Here is a 26,740-nt window from a genome sequence, read left to right as displayed (position 1 = left end):
AAGGAGATCCAACCAGTCCATTCTGAAGGAGATCAGCCCTGGGATTTCTTTGGAAGGAATGATGCTAAAGCTGAAACTCCAGTACTTTGGCCACCTCATGTGAAGAGTTGACTCATTGGAAAAGACTCTGATGCTGGGAGGTATTAGGGGCAGGAGGAGAAGGGGATGACAGAGGATGAGATGGCTGGATGGCATCACTGACTCGATGGATGTGAGTCTGAGTGAACTCCAGGAGTTGGTGATGGACAGGGAGGCCTGGCGTGCTGCAATTCATGGGGTCGCAAAGAGTCGGACACGACTGAGCGACTGATCTGATCTGATCTGATTAATATTGAACCCTGCTTTGACAAGTAACAGTTGTGAATGTATCAGTGTATTATCAGATTGAAATAATTCAGTTGAACCCATAGGTACTCATCTTTTCATTTTTTATTTTGATTAAATATCTAGGCTTCTTATTAACATTTGCATTCTTAAGATTGTTCCTGACCGAGAATGTTTCAGCATGCCAGTAGAAGCATTTGAGCAGTAATGTAATTGGACGATACTTTTTTGTAGCTAAGGTGGTGCCTCAGCAAATCACACACACGTCTCCTCGGATCCAGCCTGACTACCCTGCAGAGAGGAGTAGCCTGATTCCCATTTCAGGACATCGAGCCTCTCCAAATCCTGTGGCCATGGAAACCCGCAGTGATAATAGGTAGGAGGGAATGTACCCCATCATGTCACCAATTGTTTTGATTTTTCAGTAAAACAAATTATCCCACAAATATGGCATATATTTCCTTATTTTCAAATTTACCCCTGAAAATCCAATACAGTATATGATTTCTTTAATTTTATGAATGAAGCTGTGCTGTATTTACTCATTCTCCTTCTGATGAATGTTCTAGTATCGTTGTTTTTTTTGCCTTGTGTATTTCTCGGTTTAATTTATTTTGAGCCATTTTGAATGTAAGGGTGACAGCATCATGACCCTTTTATACCTAAGTGTAATTTCCCATTTTCCTCCAGAGAACAAAACTGTTCTTATTTAACCACAGTATGGGCATCGGAAATGATCCTTTAGCATTCCAGTCTCTTTCATACATTGACATTTTAGAAGAGTATGGATTGGCTAGTTGTTTTTGCAGAATATTCTTCAGTTTGCGCTTGTTGGATTGTTCCGCATAGTTAGATTCAGCCTGTGCGTTTTGGGGCTGAATGCCGTTAGGGGATAAGCTCTTCTCGTTGCTGTATACCACAGGGCTCATGCTCTCCTGTTCTCCCATTATTGGTTGTGTCGACACTGTTTCATGAAGTTGATGTTTGTCAGATTTTTCTACTGTAAAGGTATATCTTTCTTCTTTGTAAATAACTAATTTGTGTGGAAATACCTTGAGACTATAGACATCCTACTCCCCAGTAAACTTTTACACGGTAGTCTTTGCTTCTGTTGATTATTGGCTGGATGTGTTGATGCTTGCAATATGATGGTTGCAAGATAGTGATTTTTTTTTCTATCATTTCCTTTATGTTTATCGATTGGCATCCTCATGTAGAGAAATTTTATCAATCCTCATTTATTTCTTTTGTTTTGTATTTTATTTTTTAAAAATCCACATGGGCTCATGGACTTGGTTTTGTTTATCATAATTATAATCCATTACTGTCACCTGTATTAATGCTCAAATTGTCTCCAGGTTGGTCCTTGGGAGCCCCTTCGGACTAGTTCCTGTGGGTTTTACTGTCCTGGTCATTCTAGCCCTTCCTTACTTCTCACCACAACAAAATACTTGTAGCTCCTCTTGAACTTGATCTCTCTGAGCCCTGATTCCTTTTCATCATTTAGAACCAAGATCTAGGCATTAGATCTGTTTATCTTGACTGGATTGTCATTTCTTCTAGGCCCTTTAGCAGGAGAGGTAGGAAGTAGATAGCATTTTTAACACGAGTGCATCCGGGTGCCTCTGGTTCAACCCCACTGCCTCCCACGTTCTGTATTTGTGGTTCACGTCTCCTGCCTCACAGTGAAAACCAGGCAGAGTGTGTATGCAGTGATTTCATGATTGGATCCTTTTTAAATACTCGTGTTTGATTATTATGGTGTGTAGAAATGCTTATTTTTTTATATTTTAAATTTTTGTATTTTTAGTTGAAGGATAATTGCTTTACAATATTGTGTTGGTTTCCAGCAAACATCAGCATGTATCAGCCATAGGCATACATATGTCCCCTCCCTCTTGAACCTCCCTCCCACCTCCCTCCCCATCCCACCCCTAGAAACGCTTATCAGCTTGGGGATATTTTGTTTGTTTTTATCAAGGTATGGTTGATTTACGGTGTTGTGTTAGTTTCTGGTATATAGCAAAGTGATTCAGTTATATGTGTATGTATACATTTTTTCCCATATTTTCCATTATGGTTTATTATAGAATACTGAATATGTTTCCCTACACTGCATAGTAGGGCCATGTTGTTTATTTTGTATATAGTAGTTGGTATCTGCTAATGCCAAACTCCCAGTTTACATCTCCTCACCCCTTGCCCCTTTTGTAACCACAGGTTTGTTTTCTGCCTCTGTGAGCCTGTTTCTGTTTTGCTCCTTTGTATCATTTTAGATCCCAAATATCGATGATATATGACATTGGTCTTCTCTGACTTGCTTCACTTAATATTGATAATCTCTAGGTCCATCAATGTTAAAATACTACTTTCTCTAGGTCTGTGTCCTTTGATATAATTGTTTGGGACACAACTTGAGAAATGTTGGTAAGGCAGTTAAAAGTATGAAGAGTTTGTAGGCAACACGACCATTTGAAGGGAAAGAAGGAAGTAGACCATTTTGGTTCATATTATCTGTGTTCCGTCTGTAGACCATCTGTTCCTGTTCAGTTCCAGTACTTTCTCCCAACGTACCCACCTTCTGCATACCCACTGGCTGCTCACACCTACACCCCAATCACCAGCTCTGTGTCCACCATTCGACAGTATCCAGGTATGAACCCCACTGTTACGGTGACTTAACATTTTAGTTTTTGCAAGCAATGAGATAGAAATTGATCAGTGGGTATTACTAGTATGAATTTAATGATTCTGGCTTCAATTTTCAGAGTCAGATAAGGCTGAAATCTAAAGCTTTAAGGTTGTAAATCACTATTTCTATGACTGTAAAAGGTTGTTACTTATTAGTGATATTAGCATGATTTTATCCCACCCTGAGGATAATTATGGTAAGTTTTGTTATCCCTTAAAATGGTAGTGCAGTTAAAAATGAATAAAGCTGTACTCTTATGGGTCATCTGTTTCATGGGTTATTTGTTGTATTTTTAATGTTAGCCCAGTTATGCTCAACATTCACCATCCAGTCTTGTTAATAGCGTTCTTTTTGCCAATCCAAAGTAAACAATGCTTAAACTGCAAGGTTTGTATAATCTTTTGCCGTGAGACCCTCTGCTCACTTTAGGCCTGAGAAAGCCAGGTTGTCAGACTATGGCCGTTGTCCTTCTCATGTGCCTCTGGGGCTGCAGCCAGGGCTGCCTGTGGCCATTGGGCATTTGAAGCCGACCTGGCACAAATGAAGAACTGAATTTTTTGTTTTAAATTAAAATGAGAGAAATTTCAAATATGTTTGGAACAACTTAGCAGTATGAAGCTACTTTTTGCAAAATTGTTGATTTTATGGAATCAAAATAGAAATCAAGTATTTCTGATAAAAATTTAGTCTCTGAATTGAAATGTGATTTGAGAGTAAAATATACCCTGAATTTTGAAAACATATGGAAAAGAGAATTTATAACACGTTACTAATAACTCTTAGTAAGATTGTTATTTTAAAATTATCATTTTTTGGACATACTGAGTTAAACGAGATGTGTCATAAAAATTAATTTGGCCTATATTTTATTAATGTGGCTACTGGAAAATCTAAAATTGCGTGTATTACTTATATTTTTGTTGGACAGCGCTAATCTAAAGCTTTCAAACACTGTGATGTTTAAACAGCTTTGAAAACAGGTTCCTCCACCTCTACATTTTTTGTGTGTGTGCTTTGATTTTTTTTTTTTTGCTGAGGGTGGGGGAGGAAATGTTTGTTTTTAAAAATTTTCTTTTTAAAAGGAATTCATGACTGTTCTTTATTAGCAATCTTATAAAGTAAAATCTTGTTTAATTGATTGTTGCCACAAGTGGAATGCTAAAAGTATTGTAGAAGCATGTCTGTGTGTTACACTGATTGCTGAAAACTTTGAGTCTCTTTATCAGTAATATCACTTGCCTTCAGGTTCCTTCCTTCATCCACTAGCTCAGCCCATTGATACTTCCCTAACAGTGTGGTTGTTTCACGTTTCTGGAGAAGGCATCAATCATTCATGACCACTATATATTTCTCTGAACGCTAACCAACTGAAAAGAGCATGCAGGCTCTCTTGAGCTAGAGCTGACTATGCAGACACTATCACTTATGTATAAACTTTTATTGTAAAAATCCTTCATAAGAACACTGTCTGAAGTATTGGGGAACCTGCCAGTCATCTGTGTCTACATTATTCTTTTTTCACCCCTGCAGTAGCCTTGATGGACACTAACACAGAAAAATAAATAGCACAATCAGTACTTTGTTTCTTCCAGTATCAAACCATCCTTGTTGGTGCAGATGCGAGGTAGTGTAGTATTTGTCAAACGTGTAAGTCTGCACATGGATGGACACAGATGAATAAGTCATTTAGAAACCAGCTGACAGTATCCTGTTTTCAAGGATCATGAATTTATTAGCTTATTTTAAAACAGATATTTTTAAGTCAAGAACAGAACAGGAAAATTTGTATATAATAGCCTCTGATCTTGCCAAATATGGATCACTTTACTGTATAGTTTATAGTAATTAGAACAGTTGTTCGTGGTCTTGGTTGCTTTTACAGATGAGATCTTTTTGGTCTATTATAAGTTAGGTGGAAAGATGAATATATAAGTCTAGATATATAACTATATGTAACTATAGGGCTTCCCCAGTGGCTCAGTGGTAAAGAATCTGCCTGCAATGCCAGAGATCAGGTTCAGTCCCTGGGCTGGGAAGATCCCCTGAAGGAGGGTATGGCAACCCACTCCAGTATTTTTACCTGGAGAATCCCATGGATTGAGGAGCCTGGAGGGCTACAGTGCGTAGGGTTGCAAAGATTAGGACATGATTGAAGTGACGGCACATATATGTAACTGTATATATATGTGTGTGACTATAGGTATATAATCTATATATTTTGCAAGGAATTGATCCCTCTCATATTGTTCCTGAAAATTCACTTGTTGTAGAGATGTTTTCCGTTTCATTCATTCGTTTATTCATTCATGCATTTATTAATTCCACAAATATTTATTGAAATTCTATGTAAGATCCTATGCTAGCTCTGTTTTAAAATTGACTTATAAACAGATGTTGCTTTCAACAAGCTGAGAGTCTAGTAAGGAGATAAGATGTGAAAAGATACTGTAATATGCTCAAGCTCACAAGAGAGACTTGAGCAAAGCCACGCTGTTTCTGAGGTAAGAGGTTACTTCTACTTGAGAAGGTCGGGTTGGAGGTCAGGAATGATTTCCTAAAAGAAATGACATTTGGGAAGCATCTTTCAGAATGGATAGGGCAGAGCCATGGTAGGACTGGAGAAAAGCACATTTCTGTCTGTGAATAAAGTATTAACTAAAATATGTGCTTGAAAAACCAGAGTGGTTTTGTTTTGGTGGAAGCATAGTGTGAGTAAGAATGCAAAGTGTGGAATAAGATTAGATCTCGCTCAGTACTGAAGAACCTTAATGCCCATGCAGGAGACACAGGATCAATCCCTGAGTTGGGAAGATCCCCTGGAGGAGGAAAAATGGCAGCCCACTCCAGTATTCTTTCCTGGAGAAACCCATGATTAGAGGAGCCTGACAGGCTATAGCCCATAGGGTCACAGGCTATAGCCCATAGGGTCGCAGAGAGTCGAACACGACTGAGCACGCACGCACACATGGTGTGGGTGAGAATATAAAGTGTGAAATAAGATTGGGTCTTAAAAAGGCTTGTAGTAGTAACTAGACTACAGGTTCTACAGCAGGCAAATGACCAAAAAACTATTGTGTAACAGAAATAACATGGGTACACTTCTCAGGAAGAAACTGTAATGCTCTGGAAATTGTGTATGTGTGTATTCTACAAAGGAAGAATTGTACTATAACAGTGACTTCTAAGTTTACATGTTCTATCACTTCATTATTCTTAATGCATAATAATAATTTACCTTTTTATTTGTCATTTATAAAACATTTTTAATTATATTATTAAAATTGAAGTATTTGTTGTTCAGTCACTAAATCGTGTCTGACACTTTGCCACCCCATGGACTGCCATGCCATGCTTCCCTGGCCTTCACTATTGCCCAGAATTTGCTCAAACTCATGTCCATTGAGCCATCCAACAATCTCATCCTCTATCATCCCCTTCTCTGCCTTCCCTCAATCTTTCCTAATATCAGGGTCTTTTCCAGTGAGTCAGCTCTTCACATCAGGAGGCCAGAGTATTAGAGCTTCAGCATCAGTCCTTCCAGTGAATATTCAGGATTGATTTCCATTAGGATGGACTGGTTTGATCTCCTTGCTGTCAAAGGGACTCTCAAGAGTCTTTTCCAACACCAGTTTCAAAGCATCAATTCTTCGGAACTCAGCCTTCTTTATGGTCCAACTCTCACATCTGTACATGTCTACTGGAAAAACCACAGCTTTGACTAGATGGACCTTTGTCAGCAAAGTGTTGTCTCTGCTTTCTAATATGCTGTCTAGATTTGTCGTAGCTTTTCTGCCAAGAAATTCTAAAATTCCAAAATTGAGATATAATTGACATACCTTAGTTTCACATGTACAGCATAATGATTCATTACTTAATCTATATTGCAGAATAATCACCACAGGTCTAGCTGGCATCTGTCACTATACAGTTCCAGATTGGTTTTTTTCTTGTGATGAGAACTTTTTAAGATCTACTCTTAGGAACTTCCAGATTTACAATACTGTATATTTAACTATAATCATTATGCTGTGCATAATATCCCCATAACTTAATGTCTTTAACTGGAAATTCGTGCCTTCTCACTACTTTAGCCTGTCTCACCTGCCCTCTGCCCTTGCCTCTGGCACCACTGGTCTGTTTTCCCTATCCAGGGGCTCAGTTTGTGATTTTCTGCATTTTAGATTTCATATGTATGTGAGATCAGATGATGTTTGTCATTCTCTGTGTGACTGACTTCACTAAGCATAATACCTTTGCGATTCATTCATATTGTCACAAATAGCAGTATTTCAGATTTTTTTCCTTTTTAATAGCTGAGTAATACTCCATAGTGTGTGTATATACCATGTCTTCTTGATGTACTCATCCGCTAGTGGACATGGCTTGTTTCCGTATCTTGGCTATTGTGAGTAATGCTGCAGGGAACATGGAAGATACATACATCTTTTTCCAGATTTGTTTTCTGAGAAGAAAAGTCTTTTGTTTGTTTTCTTTCCACAAATAGTGAGAAATCTCTTCTTTTTTTGTTTCTTCCTGGGAATGTTTGTGTTTTCAGTTTTGTTGTTGAGTCAGTTTTTAATGTACACAGTAGATGATTGAAAAAGGACAGGTTGATTGTTCTCTTAAGTGCATATTTTAGAATTTAAAATTAATAACTACTATATTTCAGAAATTCCTCTGATAGTGGTTCTTCTATCAATTAAAGCAAAGATTCTTGACTAGGAGGCATGGATAGATCGCAAAAGTTTGTATTAATTATTCACATAGTTGCCTGGCTCACATTTGGCTTTTAATAAATGATTGCTTTTTTCTCATTTTAATGCTATTTCTATAGAAAGATCATCTCAAATTAATAGAAAGTAAGGTGGAGAAAACGTCAGTGTTTAGAGATTTATATAGCACTTTTTTTTTAATTGAGAGTTTAGATCTTGAACGTGGAAAAATTGTTTTGATTTGAGTGTTTTTCTCCTTAGGTCGATCAGAGCTAACATTCTTGTCACTTTCTGCATCATTTGTAGTTTCAGCTCAGGCTCCAAACTCTGCTATCACAGCTCAGACTGGAGTAGGGGTGGCATCCACAGTCCACCTGAACCCCATGCAGTTGATGACAGTGGATGCATCTCACGCTCGACATATCCAAGGGATCCAGCCAGCCCCCATCAGTACACAGGGGATCCAGCCAGCCCCCATTGGCACCCCGGGGATCCAGCCAGCCCCCATCGGGACACAGGGAATTCACTCAGCAACCCCCATCAGCACCCAAGGACTTCAGCCTGCACCAATAGGGACCCAGCAGCCTCAGCCGGAAGGAAAGACTTCAGGTACTTTTAATTTTTTACATGGAATTTGGTATGGAGAGAAAAGATACATAGGGTTTATATCATGGTTCTGCCACTTGCTGGTTTTGTGGTCTCAAGTAACCTCACTAAATCTTAGTTTCCTCTTTGGAATGTGAGTTGCTTAGAACTTACCTGTCAGGATCATTGTAAGCATTAGAAACTACATATGTAAATAGCTTAATACGCATTTGCATAGGGGGAGAAGCGCTCTTAGTTGAGAGGGTACATTCACCCTTACAAAGGTAGTATTTACATTCCCTTTTAGGATTTTCTTTTTCATTTTAATATTTTTGGGTCACTGTGTAGCTTGTGGGATCTAGTTCTTCAACCAGGGATTGAATTCAGGCCCTAGCATTAGAAGCACAGAGTCCTAACCGCTAGACAGCCAAGGAATTTCCTAAGATTGTTTTTGGAGTTGTTTGTAAAGCATAAAGTTAAGATAGACTGGAATGTTAGTACCCTTAAGGAATTGAGAAGCGGTGATATTTTACAAAAAATCTATAGGAGAACATTTCTTGAAGTATGGTATGTACTTTATGTATCTTATTTATTAGTAATTATGATTGTAGAGCAAAGAAAAGTGGTTTTTGATCAGTAGGCTTTATAACTTCTCCCATTTTGCCATCTGCTTTTGTTCTTATCCCTCTGCTTGAAATTGGAAAGTCCTCACATGGGTACTCTTCAGTGTGGTAGTCTAATCATTGTTCTTTGTCTTGTGTGACATTTTAGTAATGTTACTTCTGTTTCCTCCTTCTCCTTGTTCTCCTGCCCCCTCTGTGTCCTCTAGCAGTGGTGTTGGCGGATGGAGCCACAATTGTAGCCAACCCTATCAGCAACCCATTCAGTGCTGCTCCAGCAGCAACAACTGTGGTGCAGACTCACAGCCAGAGCGTGAGCACCAACGCTCCAGCCCAGGGCTCATCCCCACGGCCAAGCATACTCCGAAAGAAACCTGCCACAGATGGGTGAGTAGACTCAGAAGTGTCAAATGACACCTCTAGTTCTGGATATCATTGGTATAAACCGTAGGCACTAATCCAGTGCTGTAGCAAACTCAATTTCTGCCAAAATAACTTGCCAACCAGGTTGTTCAGTAGAGCCTTACTGAGCTCAGACTGTAAGATGGTAAGAATCCAGGGTTCAGTTGGGTGTCAGTTTGTAAACATCTGTTGCATATTAATTACTTTGAGAGTTCTCTGTGGTTCTGAGAGTTTAATGCTGGAACCCCTAGCTTGTACTGAATTTTTCGGGCCTGTCTAGTTAGGCACAGTAATGTGTGCTGTCTGTTTTTTCCTCGTTATCCTAAATGAATTGTTGCTTCATGCAAGCAGTGTTCCAAGTAAGTGTATTAAGGGTCAGATTTAGTAGCAGATAGTGTTCCGTGTTGTCATAGAAGCTTCTGAGTTGATGGGTCGTCGGCCAGAAGATACGTGCTCTGCTGTGAAACAGAGATCCAAGTCTCTGTCTTTTAATAAATACTAAGTCTGTTCATGATAAAGTAACCTTATCAAGGAAAATGCAAGGCAGAGCCTGTAATGAAGATGGCAAATTGAACATGCTCTTCTTAATTTCTCCTCCTGTCAAAACCCCACAGAACTTTTAGTAAAGAGGCTTTTTTGAAAGATCATAAATATATAGGGATGGGGAGAATAGGAGAAGACTCAACAGCAATAAGACTTGGAGGCTAGAAAGCAGATAGGCAAGCACTCACTCACTCCCTTAGCAGTGAGAATGGTGGATATTAAGTCTGCAGAGAACAATTGAGAACCATCCTCATTTAAATTGTAAATCTTCAGAAGAACCAGAAACAGGAAGAACTGAGGGTGAAAGGAAGCTCGGCTGAAATCTCCTGAAAAGTGGTTAGGGCCCTGCCTTGTCTGCCCACACAGCGGATCTGTGCTGTGCGTCCTCCCCAGCCCCGGGGAACTCTGCAGGTGGCCCGCTAGGATCAGCCAGCACAGCAGAGGACAGGGCACTGTACCAGAAGCAGACTAGATGGCCTGGACAGCATGGCGTGTTGAGACTGCCTGTCCACTTCTCCCATTTGGCTGCCACAACCCTGGCAATTAAAGAGAAATTGAGACGAGGACTCTACTCTCCTAGGGCCCATCAGCCCAATGGGAAGGATCTAAAAATACCTACACTAGGGGTTTAAGGACCCTTCAGACAGGGATCAGGTCACCCTTAAGGTAGACAAACCCTGCCACAAGCTCAGAGCATCCCATCAGCTTTTTAGTCCTCCTTCATCATGAGCATGCAGCCCAGCATATGAGGTGCCTGCTGGGGATTCTAACAATACAAGATAGAAACCACTGAAAAAGGCAGTTTGAAAGATGCAAAGGCTAGGCAAAGAGAATAAAACTAAAAACAAAACTTAAGAAAGCATGAACAGAGACAGACACCGTCAGTGCCATCTTCAAAGGACAAAAAAAAACTGCATCCATCAGACGGGAAGGCCATGATTCTCAAAGGTAACAGTCAGAGAACAAGAGTGTGTCCTGAACTTAGAAGTGTGAGAGCAGAAATTGAAAACTCAGTAGAGAAGTTGAAATGTAAAACTGAGGAGATCTCTCAGTAGAACAAAAAGACAAAAGAGGAGAAAATACCAAAAAATTAAAGCACCAGTTGAGGAGAATCCTGCCTTGGAAGAGGAGGGATCATAGTAAATTACCAGAACTGAAGAGTAAGCGTTTCCTGATTTAACAAACCACAAAATGCTTGGCGCGGTATGTGCAGTAGACACACACTGGCTCCAGGATAAAATATTTAGAAGCTTCATAACACGGGACGCAGGAGACCTGCCTTTCTCCCACGCTTTGTCGTGTCCAAAGGCCCTTCTGCTGCACCTTCCGTGATGACCTGTTACCATCCAAGCCCCCTGCGGCCTGGCTTCTCTGAGCGTGGCTTTTTGCTCTAACTGGGTCCTGGCTCTTCTCTGGGGTCTCAGTGGCCTTTTCCTCGACTCTCCCCAGAGGGGTGGCTGTCTCTTCCTCCCCATCCCTCCCTGTCGCTCGCTGTGCCTGGAGATGGGGTGACGGTCCTCTTGGCGCCTCGTCGCCAGCCTCAGTCCACTCCTCATCAGCAGATATGCTTCCAGGTCTGTATTTAAATTTCATAAAATTTGCTATTGAAAAAGTAGTTTCACATAAGTTCATCTAGACACACTGAAAAGTTTTCCAATAAGTGGATCAAATACCAGTTTTAATTTTTTATGTTTTTTTAAATGTTTCTTTTATTGTGGTAAAAGTCACATAATATAAAACATACTATTTTAACCATATTTAACGTACATTTCAGTGGCATTAAATACATTCACATTGTTGTGCAGCTCTCGCCATTATCCACCTCCCAGATTTTCACCTTCTTAAACTGAAGCTCTGTCTCCACTAAATACTAACTCCCCATTCCCCCTGTCCCTTCACCCTTACAGTGCCTTCACCTCCTGGCCCCTGGCATTACCAGTGTACTTTCTAACTCTGTGAATTTGACTGTTCTAGTCAAATACCAGCTTTTAAATTCAAATTAACTTCAGTGAAACATTCTTTACCGTCTGAGCCGCCAGGGAAGCCCCAAATGAAACTTTCTTAAAAGTCCTGCTGGTCACTTGCATTTACTGCCTTTCGAGTGTTTAGTGGCCCCATGTGACTGGCAGCCACCTTGTTGGGACAGAGTCAGGTTTGATTTAGAGACTGTGTGTGTCCTTCAGAAGGTACCTACTGGCTGGCTGTCATACTGTTTTTAACATAAAGAGAAATTTGACATTTCCCAGCTCTGTGGCCTCTCTGTTGCTTGAATGTGTCTCTTGCATCCACCCTTCCGTAGCAGAGCACCCCCAGGAGCGCAAGCATTCCACGGCTCAGAAGTTTAGCAGCATTTTCTGTACCCCAGTGGCCCACAGCCTGCCTCCTTCCACGCCCCTGGCAGCAGAACTGTGACTCAACAAGACCCAGCTGGGAGCCTGCAGCCTCTTGGTCCTTAACCACCTTTTCACTCTTCTAACTGCCGTTCCTGACATCTTTGTCTGCTCTCCCTGGTTCAGAGTCTGTGGTCCGTTGCAGTCATTCCCTTGCATCCATCCTCAGGTTCCTTACCCTCCTCTTCGCTTTGTCAAAACCAGAGTTAAGTCCTGATTTGTGTTAGGCTGCCTGCATATGTGCAGCAGTGTGTTAGGGAGCACCACACCGCCTGGTCCTGCCTAACGTCACACACTTCCACTGGGATCTCATGGTGGACCAGCACTGTCTGCTTTCTTCCACCGCCCTTCCAGACAACCAGGTATCTCTGTTCTTTTCCAGGCTTCCACAGCTTCTCCCCACATTCACTAGTAGCTAATGAAAGTGCCACCTACTTTCTTGAGAAAATGGCAACAAGCGCAAGAGAACTTCATAAACTAGCTGTCACATCCTACCTGCCAGCCTCTTCTCCCCACTCCACCTCCATTTCCCAGTACAGGTGGGCCCCAGGGGTGTCTCTTCAGAGCTCCCGTCACAACCTTTGTCACCTCTTCCAGCTCCAGCTCTTCTCTCTCTCTCCTCCTTCATTGGTTTTTTCTTGCACATCCCACCTACCAGCCTCTTTTCCCCGCTCCACCTCCATTTCCCAGTACAGGTGAGTTCCAGGGGTGCCTCTTCAGAGCTCTGATCACAACCTTTCTTACCTACTCCAGCTCCAGTTCTCTCTCTTCCTTCATCAGTTTTTTCTTGCAAGTGGGTTATTCACATAAAAAGTATAATCTTGCTGTCTGTTCTTCCATCTTAAAAAAAAATTCTTCTATTAGGCCACTTTCCTCCATTCTCTACCCCATTTTATTTCTCCTGTTTGCAATGAAAATAAAGGAGTTGTCTCTGTTTGCCAGCACTACTTCTTCCAGTCTCTCTCTCTCTCTTTCAGCATTTTCAGTGATGTATAGGAAACTGTGCAGATAATGTATGTACAGTGTAATGACTTAGCACAAAGGGAACCCAATGTACATCTGTGTGATTACTAGTACTTCCTCCCAGAGGTTACTAAGCAGTTTCTCTTCTTACCCTCTTTTGCCTCTTCCTGAGTTCCCATAGAATCGTATATATATTTTTGTGATCTGTCATCTTTCACTTGGTTTTGGACAATTCATCCATGTTACTACATGTGATTGTAACTTTTCATTGTTGTTTAAAATACCCTTATATAAGAATAGCATCATTTATCCATGGATCTTTGGGTTTTTTCCAGTTTGGGGCTGTAATGTTATCCCAACATCTTTGTACATCACCTTTGATGTGTCCATAAATGTGGTACCCCAGAAAGGGTTTGCTGGGATGTAGAAGGCAATGGCACCCCACTCCAGTACTCTTGCCTGGAAAATCCCATGGGCGGAGGAGCCTGGAAGGCTGCAGTCCGTGGGGTCGCTGAGGGTCGGACACAACTGAGCGACTTCACTTTCACTTTTTACTTGCATGTATTGGAGAAGGAAATGGCAACCCACTCCAGTGTTCTTGCCTGGAGAATCCCAGGGACGGGGGAGCCTGGTAGGTTGCCGTCTATGGGTCGCACAGAGTCAGACACAACTGCAGCGACTTAGCAGCAGTAGCAGCAGCAGTCTGTGCTCATGTTCAGATCTAACAGGTAACGCCAGCAGTTTGTTGAGGTTTTATACCCATTTGCACTCTCACTAGCAGTGGAATCATTGCCTTTGTCATCACCAGCACTTGTTATTTGGCACCCTTTGTAAGTTTGGGCATTCTGTACATTTATAGTATATCTCTTTATGGGTTTGCGGGGGGAGTTGTTTGTTTTCTGGGGTGAGTGGAGTTGGTCTTGCTTTTTTATTTTTATGTGGAAAGTTTAAACATAATACAAATTTGAACATAAGAATTTATTCCCATAATCCAGCTTCAGTTATTAACTTAGTCCATGTTTCATCTGTATGCCTATCCACTCCCTTTTTTTACCGGCTCTTTTGTCCCGTGGAGTTTTCCCTTTCCCCCGCCATCTCTTTCCCTGAATTTGTCAGTTGTATCCCCATTGTATTAGTTTCCTTAGGGCTGCTATAACAAATTATCACAAGTTTGGTGGTTTGAAACAACGCAAGTTTATTCTCACAGCACGATGCCTAGAAGTCCCTCCTCAGGGAAATCCACTCTGCCTCTTCCCAGTGTCTGCTGGCGGTTGGCAGGCCTCTGCGTTGCTTTGCCTGTGGATGCACCACTCCAGTCTCTGTTTCCATATTCACATGCCCTTGCCTCTGTCTGTCTCAGATCTCCATCTCCTTTCTGTTACATCAGTCATTGGATTTAGGACCAGCCCTATAACTTTTTTGTTGTTCAGTCGCCAAGTTGTGTCCTACTGTTTGTGACCCTGTGGACTGCAGCACGCAAGACTCCTCTGACGTCCACTGTCTCCCGGAGTTTGCTCAAATTCATGTCCATTGAGTAGGTGATGTCATCTAACCATCCCATCCTCTGTTCCCCCTTCTCCTTTGACCTACAGTCTTACCCAGCATCAGGGTCTTTTCTAAAAGACTCTAAGTCTAGAATGATCTTATGTCAAGATCCCTAACTTAGTTACATTTGCAAAGACCCTATGTTTTTATATTCACAAGCACCAGAAATTAGGACTCCAGTGGCTCATTTTAGGGAACACAGTCCATGCCCCCCTCTCCCATCGCTAGTTTCACTTATTCTCCTCTGCGTTTTCCAAGTTGTTACTTTAATCTAAAGGCTTGGTTTTTCCCCCCGTTTAGCAAAATTCCTTCATAAGTTGGCAGTTTAGTGTTTTGTTGTTTAGTTGCTAAGTCACATCCAACTATTTTTGTAACCCAATGGACTGTTGCCCACCAGGCTCCTCGGTCCATGGATTTTCCTAGGCAAAAATACTGGAATAGGTTGCCATTTCCTTCTCCAGAGGATCTTCCCGACCCAGGAATGAAATCCACATATCCTGTGTACAGGTGGATCTTTGTCCCTGGCCACCTGGGAAACCTGGTGTTAGTATTATACCAGGAGAAATATGCTGTCTGCTGTTCACCCTTTTTTGAGATATTAACAGTCTTGATGATCAGTATCTGAATTCATTGCATTGCAGAATGGTATGTTCTCATTCTAGACGTGTTCTCTCAAACCAGTTCTCTTCTAGCATTTGCTTCTACCACTCTGCCAGAATTACACATCAGGATCATTGATGATTTCCACAGCACTAAGCTCTGGTCTGAGCCGCATGTGGCCTCTCTACTACAGTACACATTTGATCACTAGCTATCTTAATCGACTTTTTTCACTCAGCTTCCATTAACTTGCTTAGGTCAGTATGAATACATAGGTGTAATAATGATTGTGAATACTAAACGAATTTAAATTTTAAGTACAAAGGAAATGTGTAGGTAGAAAGTAGAAGAAGCAGGTAAGAGTCAAAATAGTTGCTTCCTGAAGAGAGACAAGCAGGAAGTGATGAAGGATGGGAAAGAGATCGGCTGTGTTTTGTTAAAAGCTCTTTAGTACTATTTGACTTTTTAAATAATGTGCCTTTACTACATTGACAAAACTTTTCAATCCATTAAAAAGTACCTGACAACATAGTGCTTTAATTTTACCGTAGATCCATGTAGCAGATGTGTCATTCTTATCCTTCGAATGCCCTCAGACTCTTGTATTCTGGGTTTGTCTCTTGTCTCTTCTAGAATGGCAGTGCGGAAAACCCTCATTCCCCCTCAGCCTCCTGACGTGGCCAGCCCTCGCGTGGAGAGCTCTATGCGGAGTACGTCTGGGTCGCCCAGGCCTGCAGGGTGAGCACATAATTGAGGACAGGACAGTCTAGTAACATGCGACAAACTTCACATAATTTGTCTGTGTGCATCTGAAAAACCCATTTTCTAAGCTGTGTGATCTGGACACATTTCTCAACCTCTCTGGTCCTTAATTTCCTTATTTACTGAAATGGGCATACTTATAACATCTTCCTCATAGGATTCCTGTGTATTCACAGCACTTAGAATAGAGCCTGCCTCATAGTAAGCACCCAGTTCCTGTTGCTATCAAAAACGGCATTATGATGACAGTTAATACATGCTATTTTATTTATCTTCTTAATTCTAAAAGTAGTATTTTGGAAAAGAAAATGAGACAATATAAAAATTTAAGTATAAAGTAAAAATCTTTGTCCCATTCTCCACTCACCTCTCTAGTCCCACTCCCCAGAGTAATTTGTTACTGTTTTAGCCTCTGAGTCTTTGCAACCCCATGGACTATATAGCCTGCCAGGTTCCTCTGTCCATGGGATTTTCCAGGCAGGAATAGTGGAGTGGGTTGCCATTTCCTTCTCCAGGGGATCTTCCCATCCCAGGGATTGAACCTGCATCTCCTGCATTGGCAGGCAGATTCTTTAACACTGAGCCACCTGGAAAGCACCCCCAGAGTAATATTAATTGGTTAAAGTTTTGTTAAGTATCTTTCCACATACGTGTGTAGATAGGCTGATAAGTTCTTAAAAATAAGATTTTATTGATTGTTTATTATATGGCATTTTTTACTTATATCAGTAATATCTTACTGTGTTAATATATTTAGATCTACTTCTTCATAAAACTCATTCAAAAAATTATGAATGCCGTGTGTGTACTAAGTATCATTTCAGAATCCAGGGAAATAAAAGTGACTGAAACAAAGGGTCCATTCCTTAAGCTTGCCGTCTAGTGAATGTAGAGAAGTAATAAACATGTGAAGAAAAAGAAACCAATGTAAAAGGAATATAAGTGATGGGAGAAGGGGTGATGACTTACAGGAAGGCTTCTCTGAGCATAGGTTTTAAGAGCCACGTGTTCCCTGATGTAAGACTGTGTTGGGCAGAGGAAAGAGCCGAGACCTGGTCTTTGATGTAGGAGTACTTGCAGTCACCATTTTGTACATTAGTGCAAAAATGTACAAATAACCATGTAATCAGAAACTGTACATGGTTACTTATAATTTTTTTGTGACCTTAAAAACATTTGTGAAAATATTAAAAACGCTCTTCCTATTTCTCTAGGGAATCTCTCTGGCCTAGGGATCAGACCTGGGTCTCTTGTGTTGCAGGCAGCTTCTTTACCATCTGAGCCACCGGTTCAGTTCAGTTCAGTTCAGTCGCTCAGTCGTGTCCAGCTCTTTGCGACCCCGTGAATCGCAGCACGCCAGGCCTCCCTGTCCGTCACCAACTCCCGGAGTTCACTCAGACTCACGTCCATCGAGTCAGTGATGCCATCCAGAAAGCCTATAATATATAGGGAAATAGAAAAAAAAATAAATAAATAAAACTAAAATTTACTTAGTACACTGTAATTTGAACATCAGAAGCACTGAGACATTAGAACATTAAAATGTTTTATTTCTTTGTAAAAACTCATCAAGAGTTCACCCTCTGTATCCGAGGGTATAAACACATGCTGAGCATCCACAAATTTGGTATCTGGATTTTCATATCCCCTGGGGGATGAGTACTAAGGGACTTAATTGGAACTCAACTTAATTGGAACAGTGCTTGCCTTATTCACATTATATAATTTGTGCAAGAGTCCTTCTATGCTTTAGTGAATTGTCATATTGCTTTCTAAATTTGGATCTGCCCTGACATTTTATCTTTTGTATTTTCAGTATTGTAAATTTTCTCCATGAGTTCCTTTAATGTGAGGTTTTTGCCAGTATCACTTACAGGGATAGCTTATCTACCTTAACTAATCCTTGGAATCTGTGTGCACATTTCATAGTAGCATCTTTATCCTTGCTAGTGCAGATAAAGATTTCTCTTTGGAGAAATGTGTATTTAGGCTGTTAGGTGTTTTGAGCTGTTAGTAAATTTTGCGATTTATCAGTCGCATCGTTTGCAAATATTTTCTCCCAGTCTGAGGGTTGTCTTTTCATTTTGTTTGTTGTTTCCTTTGCTGTGCAGAAACTTTTGGGTTTAAGTAGATCCCATTTGTATATTTTTGTTTTTACTTCCATTACTGTGGGAGACAGATCAAATAAGATAATGCTGTGATTTATGTCAGAGAGTGTTCTGCCTATGTTTTCCTCTAGGAGTTACATAGTGTCCAGTTTCACATTTAGGTCTTTAACCTATTTTGAGCTTATTTTTGTGTATGAAGTTAAGGAATGATCTAATTTCATTTTTTAAACATGTGTGTCACTGTTTTCCCAGCACCGTTTGTTGAAGAGACTGTCTTTCCAACGTTGTGCACTCTTGCCTCCTTTGTCATAGGTTAATTGACCACAGGTGCGTGATCTTATTTTTGGGTTTCTGTCCTGATCCATTGATCTGTAATTCTGTTTTTGTGCCAGGACCTTACTGTTTGGATGACTAGTTTTGTAGTATAATCTGAAGTCAGGAGTTTGATTCCTCCGGCTCCATTTTCTTTCTCAAGATTACTTTGGCTGTTCGGGGTCTTTTGTGTCTCCAAACAAATTTTGAGATTTTTGTTCTAGTTCTGTGAAAAATGCCATTGCTAATTTGATAGGGATTGCATTGAATCTGTAAATTGCCTAGAGTAGTTCAGTCATTTTGACGATATTGATTCTTCCAATCCACGATCATGGTATATCTTTCCATCTGTTTATGTCTTCTTCAGTTTCTTTCCTCAACATCTTATACTTTTCTGAGTACTTATACTTTTGTTTCCTTAGGTGGGTTTATTCATAGGTATTTCATTCTTTATGAGGTGGTGGTAAATGGAATTGTTTCCTGAATTTTCTCTTTCTAATCTTTTGTTGTTAGTGTATAGAAATGCAGCAGATTGCTGCGTGTTAATTTTGTAACCTGCAAGTTTACCAGATTCATTGATGAGTTCTAGTAGTTTTCTGGTAGCATCTTTAGGATCTTCTGTGTATAGTATCATGTCATTTTGTCAACAGTGACAGTTTAACAACCTCTTTTCCAATTTGGATTCCCTTTACTTCCTTTTCTTTCCTGATTACTGTAGCTAAGACTCCCAAAATTATGTTGAATAAAAGAAGTGAGAGTAGAATCCTTGTCTTATTCCTGGTTTTAGAGGGAATGCTTTCAGCTTTTCACCACTGAATGTGATGCTAGCTGTAGGTTTGTCGTATATGGCCTTTATTATGTTAAGATATCGGAGAAGGCAATGGCACCCCACTCCAGTACTCTTGCCTGGAAAATCCCATGGACGGAGGAGCCTGATAGGCTGCAGTCCATGGGGTCGCTGAGGGTCAGACACGACTGAGCGACTTCACTTTCACTTTTCACTTTTGTGCATTGGAGAAGGAAATGGCAGCCCACTCCAGTGTTCTTGCCTGGAGAATCCCAGGGACCGGGAGCCTGGTGGGCTGCCGTCTATGGGGTCACACAGAGTCGGACATGACTGAAGTGACTTAGCAGCAGCAGCATGTTAAGATATGTACCCTCTTTGCCCACTTTCTGGTTTTGGTATTAGGGTGTGATGGTGACCTCAAAAATGAGTTTAAAAGTGTTCCTTCCTCTGCAGTTTTTGGAAACAGTTTCAGAAGGATAGATGTTAACTTTTCTCTAAATGTTTGATTAAATTTGCCTGTGAAGCAATCAGGTCCTGAACTTTCATTTATTGGGGGGTTTTTAATCACAATTTCAATTTCGTTGCTTTTGATTGGTTTGTCCTTTTCTTCCAGGTTGTCCGTTTTGTTGGCACACTGTTTCTCATAGTAGTCTCATGATTCTCGGTATTTCTGTGGAGTCAGTTGTAATGTCTCCTTTTTCATTTCTAATTTTATTAATGTAAGTCCTCTCCCTTTTTTTCTTCATGAGTCCTACTAAAAGTTTATCGATTTTATCTTTTCAAAGAACCAACTTTTAATTTCATTGATGTTTGCGATTGTTTTGTCTCTATTTCATTTATTTCTGCTATGATCTTTATGATTTCTTTCCTTCTGCTAACTTCAGATTTTGTTTGTTCTTCTTTCTCTAGGGGTTTTAGGTGTAAGGTTATGTAGTTTATTTGAGATTATTCTTTTTTTGTGAGGTAACATTATACTGCTATAAACTTCCCTCTTAGAGCTCCTTTTGCTGCATCCCATAAGTTTTATGCTTTAGTTTGCATTTGTCTCTAAGTATTATTTTATTTTCTCTAAATTTCCTCAGTGATCCCATTGCTTGTTTAGTAGCATGTTGTTTAGCTGCCATGTGTTTGTGTTTTTTATAGTTCTTTTCTTGTACTTTATTTCTGATTTCATAGCAGTTGTGATCAGAAAAGATGTTTGATATGATTTCAGTTTTCATAAATTTACCAAGGCTCACCTTGTGATCCAGCAAGTGGTCAGTCCTGAAGAATGTTCCATGTGCACTTGAGAAGAATGTGTATCTGCTGCTTTTGGTTGGAATGTTCTATGAATATTAATTAAGTCCATCTGATCTAACGTGTCGTTTAAAGCCTGAGTTTCTTTATTAATTTTCTACCAGATAATCTGTCCGTTGTTGAAAGTGGGGTTTTAAACTACCCCACTATTGTTGTGTTACTGTCGATTTATCCCTTTATAGTTGTTGGTATTTGCCTTACATACTGAGGTGTTCATATGTTGAGTGCATATGTATTTATAGTTGTTCTATTGTCTTCTTGGACTGAACCCTTGAACATTATGCAGTGTCCTTCTTTTTCTCTTATAACAATATTTGTTTTAAAGTTTGTCTGATACAAATATTGTTACTCCACCTTTCTTATGATTCCCATTTGCATGGAATACTTTTTGCCATCTCCTTAATTTCAGTCTGTAAGTGTCCCTAGGTCTCACATGGGTCTTGTTTTTATTTTCATCCAACCAGGCTTTTGTCTTTTGGTTGGTGCATTTAATCCATTTACTCTAAGGCAATTATCAATATATATGATTCTATTGTTGGTTCAGTAGCTAAGTCTTGTCTGACTTCTTGAAACACCATGGAATGCAACATTCCAGGCCTCCCTGTCCATCACCAACTCCCAGAGTTTACTCAGATTCATGTCCCATTGAGTCGGTGATGCCATCTAACCATCTCATCCTCTGTCATCCCCTTCTCCTCCCACCTTCAGTCTTTCCCAGCATCAGGGTCTTTTCACATGAGTCAGTTCTTTGCATCCGGTGGCCAAAGCATTGGAGCTTCAGCTTCAGCACCAGTCCCTCCAGTGAATATTCAGGGTTGATTTCCTTTAGGATTCACTGGTTTGATCTCCTTGCAGTCCAAGGAACTCTCAGGAATCTTCTCCAGCACCATATTTTGAAGGCATCGGTTCTTCGGTGTCAGCCTTCTGTATGGTCCAACTCTTACATCCATACATAACTACTGGAAAAACCATAGCTTTGCCTATATTGACCTTTGTCGGCAAAGTGATGCCTTTGCTTTTTAATATACTGTCTAGGTTTGTCACAGCTGTCCTTCTAAGAACAAGTGTCTTTAAGTTTTGTGGCTGCAGTCACTGTCCTCAGTGATTTTGGAGCCCAGGAAAATAAACTGTGCCACTATTTTCCACTTTCTCCCCCTCTGTTTGCCATGAAGTGATGGGACCTGATGCCATGATCTTAATATTTTGAATGTTGAGTTTTAAGCCAGCTCTTTCACTCTCTTCTTTCACCTCCATCAAGAGGGTCTTTAGTTCTTCTTCACTTTCTGCCATTGGAGTGATATTATCTGCCTATGTGAGGTATTTCTCCCAGAGATCTTGATTCCAGCTTGGTATTCATCCAGCCCAGCATTTTGCACGATGTACTCTGCCTATAAGTTAAATAGCAGGGTGACATTATACATCCTTTATGTACTCATTTCCCAAATTTGAACCAGTCCATTGTTCCATGTCCATTTCTAAGTGTTGCTTCTTGACCTGCAAATAGGTTTCTCAGGAGACAGGTGAAGTGGTCTGGTATTCTTTAAGAATTTTCCATAGTTTGTTGTGATCCACACAGCCAAAGGCTTTAGCATTGTCAGTGAAGCAGAAGTACTTTTTTTTGGAATTCCCTTGCATTTTCTGTGATCCAGCATATGTTGCCAATTTGATCTCTGGTTCCTCTGTCTTTTCTAAATCTAGCTTGTACATCTGGAAATTCTTGATTTATGTGGTGTTGACGCCTAGCTTGAAGGATTTTGAGTATTACTTTGCTAGCATGTGAAATGAGTGCAATTGTATGGTGGTTTGAACATTTTTGGCATTTTCTTTCTTTGGGATTAGAATGAAAACTGATCTTTTCCAGTCCTGTGACCACTGCTGAGTTTTCCAAATCTGCTGGTATATTGAGTGCAACACTTTTTAACAGCATGGTATTTTAGGATTTAAAATAGCTCAGCTGAAATTTCATCACCTGAACTAGCTTTGTTCATAGTAATGCTTCCTAAGACTCACTTGACTTCACACTTCAGGATGCCTAGATCTAGGTGAGTGATCACACCATCATGGTTATCCAGGTCATTAAAGACCTTTTTTGTATAGTTCTTCTGTGTATTTGTGCCACCTCTTCTTAATCTCTTTGCTTCTGTTAGGTCCTTGCCTTTCTGTCCTTTATTGTGCCCATCTTTATATGAAATGTTCCCTTGCTATCTCTAATTTTCTTGAAGAGATCTCTAGTCTTTCCCATTCTATTGTTTTCCTCTGTTTCTTTGCATTGTTCACTTAAGGCTTTCTTATCTCTCTTTGCTATTCTCTGGAACTCTGCATTCAGTTGGGTGTATCTTTCACTTTCCCCTTTACCTTTCACTTCTCTTCTATTTTCAGCTATTTATAAGACCTCAACCAGTTTGCCTTCTTGCACTTCTTTTTCTTTGGGATGGTTTGGTCGCCACCTCATGTACCTTGTTACAAACCTCCATCAATAGTTCTTCAGGCAGTCTGTCCTTCAGGCAGTCTGTCTGTCAAGTCTAATCCCTTGAATCTCTTTGTCACCTCCATTGTATAATCATAAGGGATTTGATTTAGGTCATACGCCAAAGAATTGATGCTTTTGAACTGTGGTGTTGGAGAAGACTCTTGAGAGTCCCTTGGACTGCAAGGAGATCCAACCAGTCCATTCTAAAGGAGATCAGCCCTGGGATTTCTTTGGAAGGAATGATGCTAAAGCTGAAACTCCAGTACTTCGGCCACCTCATGTGAAGAGTTGACTCATTGGAAAAGACTCTGATGCTGGGATGGATTGGGGGCAGGAGGAGAAGGGGATGAAAGAGGATGAGATGGCTGGATGGCATCATTGACTCGATGGACGTGAGTCTGAGTGAACTCCGGGAGTTAGTGATGGACAGGGAGGCCTGGCATGCTGTGATTCATGGGGTCACAAGGAGTCGGACACGACTGAGCGACTGAACTGAAACTGAACTGAACTGAATGGTTTAGTGGTTTTTCCCTACTTTCTTCAATTTAAACCTGAATTGTTCAATAAGGAGCTCATGATTGGAACCACAGACAGCTCCATGTCTTGTTTTTGCAGAGTGTATAGAGTTTCTCCATCTTTGACTGCAAAGAATATTATCAGTCTAATTTCAGTATTGACCATCTGGTGATGTCCATGTGTAGTCACCTCTTGTGTTGACGGAAGAGGGTGTTTGTTATGACCAGTGTTTTTTCTTGGCAAAACTCTGTTAGCCTTTGCCCTGCTTCATTTTATACTCCAAGGCCAAGCTCCTGTTATTCCAGGTATCTCTTGGCTACCTCCTTTTGCATTCAAATCCCCTACAATGAAAAGACTTTTGGGGGGGTGTTAGTTCTAAAAGGTCTTGTAGATCTTTGTAGAACTGTACAGCTTCACTTCTTCAGCATTAGTATTTGGGGCATAGACTTGGATTACTGTGATATTGAATGGTTTACTGCCGGGGTCCAGCCCCGGTGGATCCAGGGGTTTCGAAGGGGAGACGGCTTCAGCGATCAGGAAACAATAGCTTACTTAAATGTTAATTAAAGATATAAAGAGTGGTTAAATAAGGATAGCTCAGTGAGGAAATTCAGTGGAGAAAAGAGGCTGAATAATTCTGCCAGAATGTGAGAGAAAGAACGACATGGGGAGACCAAGTTTCGGTGAACAAGGCCCGCACTTTATTTTCCAAAGTAGTTTTTTACCTTAAGTTATGCATAGAGGATAATGGGGGAAGGGGTAGAGTCATGCAGTATGCCAGGCTTTCTTCCTGCAAACTTATCATATGCAAAAGTTTAGGTGATTTGCATCATCTTCTGGCCCAGAGGCCTGTTAACATTTTAAGACCCTTTCTTCAGAAAACTTATTTTTCTCTAAAGGTGATTAGTCAAGCACCACCCTCCAAAAGCATTAGATAAAGTTGCATTCTTACAGGGCAAAGGTGTGGTGGGCTATAACAAGAAAAAGAATTAACTCAAGGGTCCAAGGTCACAAACATTAAAGCTACTACTTACACCAAAATCAAAACACTGCCAGGGACAGGTAAGGGATATGGAAACTTAGCAGCAAACATTGGCCCAACAAGTGAAAATCCCTTCACCAATACAATTTCTAATCAATCTTTTAACTGCTCAAAGGAATCTGTATTTAGACAGTTTAGAACATCTCATGCCTCTCACAGTTGGGAGGCTCCGAACAATCACATGTGGCCAGAAAAACCTATTCATGCAGGCTAGAGGACTTCCAAAGGAGTTTGTAGGTTGAAACACTATCACACCCAGGAACTTTATTAACTGGAGCTGTAAGTTAACCTCAGAGAGAGGTAGTGGGGGACATCCCCCCATAAAGTCAGAGGTGTAGGTGAGAGCACAAAGCAGAAAGTAGGCAGACTCTGGTTTTGGGGGGTAGATGCTCGAGAATTTCCAGGGGGGAACTCCTGAGGCTTGATCCTGCCTTTGCGTATGCCGAGCCTCCTTCCTCATGACCATTGCCATGAGTGGAGCTCCTCACCGCCAGCTCCACCGGCATTTCCCCCTTTTTTATTTTTTAAAACAGCCAGATGCAGCTCAGTCATGAGCTTCTGAATGTTCTGCCGAAGAATCCTGACAATACAAGGAAGAATGATTATGAGAAGCAAAATTAAAGCACCAGCAGTGATATAACCAAGGATATTAGACAAGATCATTCTGTCATTTTTGAGATTGCACCCAAGTACTGAATTTCAGATTCTTATTGACTATGAGGGCTACTTCATTTCTTCTAAGGGATTCTTTCCCACAGTAATAGATATCATGGTCATCTGAATTAAATTTGCCCATTCTGGTCCATCTCCTGCTTGACATGTCCAGTTTACCTTGATTTATGACCCTGACATTCCAGGTTCCTATGCAGTATAGTTCTTTACAGCATCAGACTTTACTTTCACCACCAAACACATCCACAACTGAGTGCCATTTCTGTTTTGGCCAAGCCTCTTCATTCTCTCTGGAGCTGTTTCTCTGCTCTTCCACAGTAGCATATTGGACACCTACCAACCTGGGGTGTATATATATATATACACACACATCTTCCTGTGTCGTATCTTTTTGCCTTTACACACTGTTCATTGGGTTCTCGAAGCAAGAATACTGAAGTAGTTTGCTGTTGCCTTCTCCAGTGGACTGTGTTTTGTCAGAACTCTCCACCATGACCTCTCCACCTTGGTTGGCCCTGCATGGATGTCATGGCTCATCGCTTCATTGGGTTAGACAACGCTGTGATCTTTGTGATCATTTTTGTTAGCTTTTTGTGATGTGGTTTTTGTTCTGAAAGGTGTGGTATTGTGGCACTTGATTCTTCTGTCTGCCCTCTGATGGATAAGGATAAGAGGCTTGTGCAACCTTCCTGAAAACTAGGTCTTACTCTGATGGGCAAGACAATGCTCATTAAATCTTTAATCCAATGTCTGCTAGTGGGTGGGGCTGTGCTCCCTTCCTGTTAGTTGTTTGGCCTGAGGCAGGCCAGTCCTGGAGTCAGACAGGCTCTATGGTAAGGCTAAAGGCTACCTTCCAAAGGATCTGCCCCAACATATACCTCCCAGGACTGCTGCTGCCAGTGCCCTGTCCCTGCGGCAGGCCACTGCCAATGCATGCCTCTGCAGGAGACCCTCAGATACTCACAGGCAGGTCTGACTCGAGTCTCCTGTGGGGTCACTGTTCCTTTCCCCTGGGTCCTGGTGCGCACATTGTTTTGTTTGTGCCCTACAAGCATCTCCGTTTTCACCAGTCCTATGGAAGTTGTGTAATCAAATCCCACTTTCCTTCAAAGTCAGATTCCCTGGGGATTCCATCCCTTTGCCAAATTCCCAGGTTGGGAAGTCTGATGTGGGGCCTAGATCCTTTGCAATGGGAGAACTTCTTTGGTATTGTGGGTCTCCAGTCTGTGGGTCACCCACCCAGCAGGTATGGGATTTGATTTTATCATGATTGCGCCCCTCCTGTCATCTCGCTGCAGCTTCTCCTTTGTCCTTGGACATGGGGTATCGTTTTTTTGATGCAAACATCCTCTTGTCAGTGGTTGTTCAGCAGCTAGTTGTGATTTTGGTGTTCCCCCAG

The 26,740-nt window shown here is 41.0% G+C and overlaps 1 protein-coding gene across 1 annotated transcript in view; it reads left to right on the top strand.

Annotated features, from left to right (window-relative positions):
- The window catches only part of SAP130 (Sin3A associated protein 130), a 99,956-nt gene that overhangs the window by 29,101 nt on the left and 44,115 nt on the right, over positions 1-26,740 (top strand). Inside the window, 5 exon segments of the mRNA XM_070359927.1 lie at positions 559-700; positions 2,856-2,977; positions 8,035-8,337; positions 9,143-9,320; positions 16,010-16,114. Of these exon segments, the coding sequence (XP_070216028.1) occupies positions 559-700; positions 2,856-2,977; positions 8,035-8,337; positions 9,143-9,320; positions 16,010-16,114 (850 nt within the window).

This window comes from Bos mutus, chromosome 2, assembly GCF_027580195.1.
Source record: "Bos mutus isolate GX-2022 chromosome 2, NWIPB_WYAK_1.1, whole genome shotgun sequence".
Classification (NCBI taxonomy): domain Eukaryota; kingdom Metazoa; phylum Chordata; class Mammalia; order Artiodactyla; family Bovidae; genus Bos; species Bos mutus.
The sequence above is the reverse complement of the archived record's forward strand: the minus strand, read 5'-3'. Positions and strand labels throughout refer to the sequence as shown.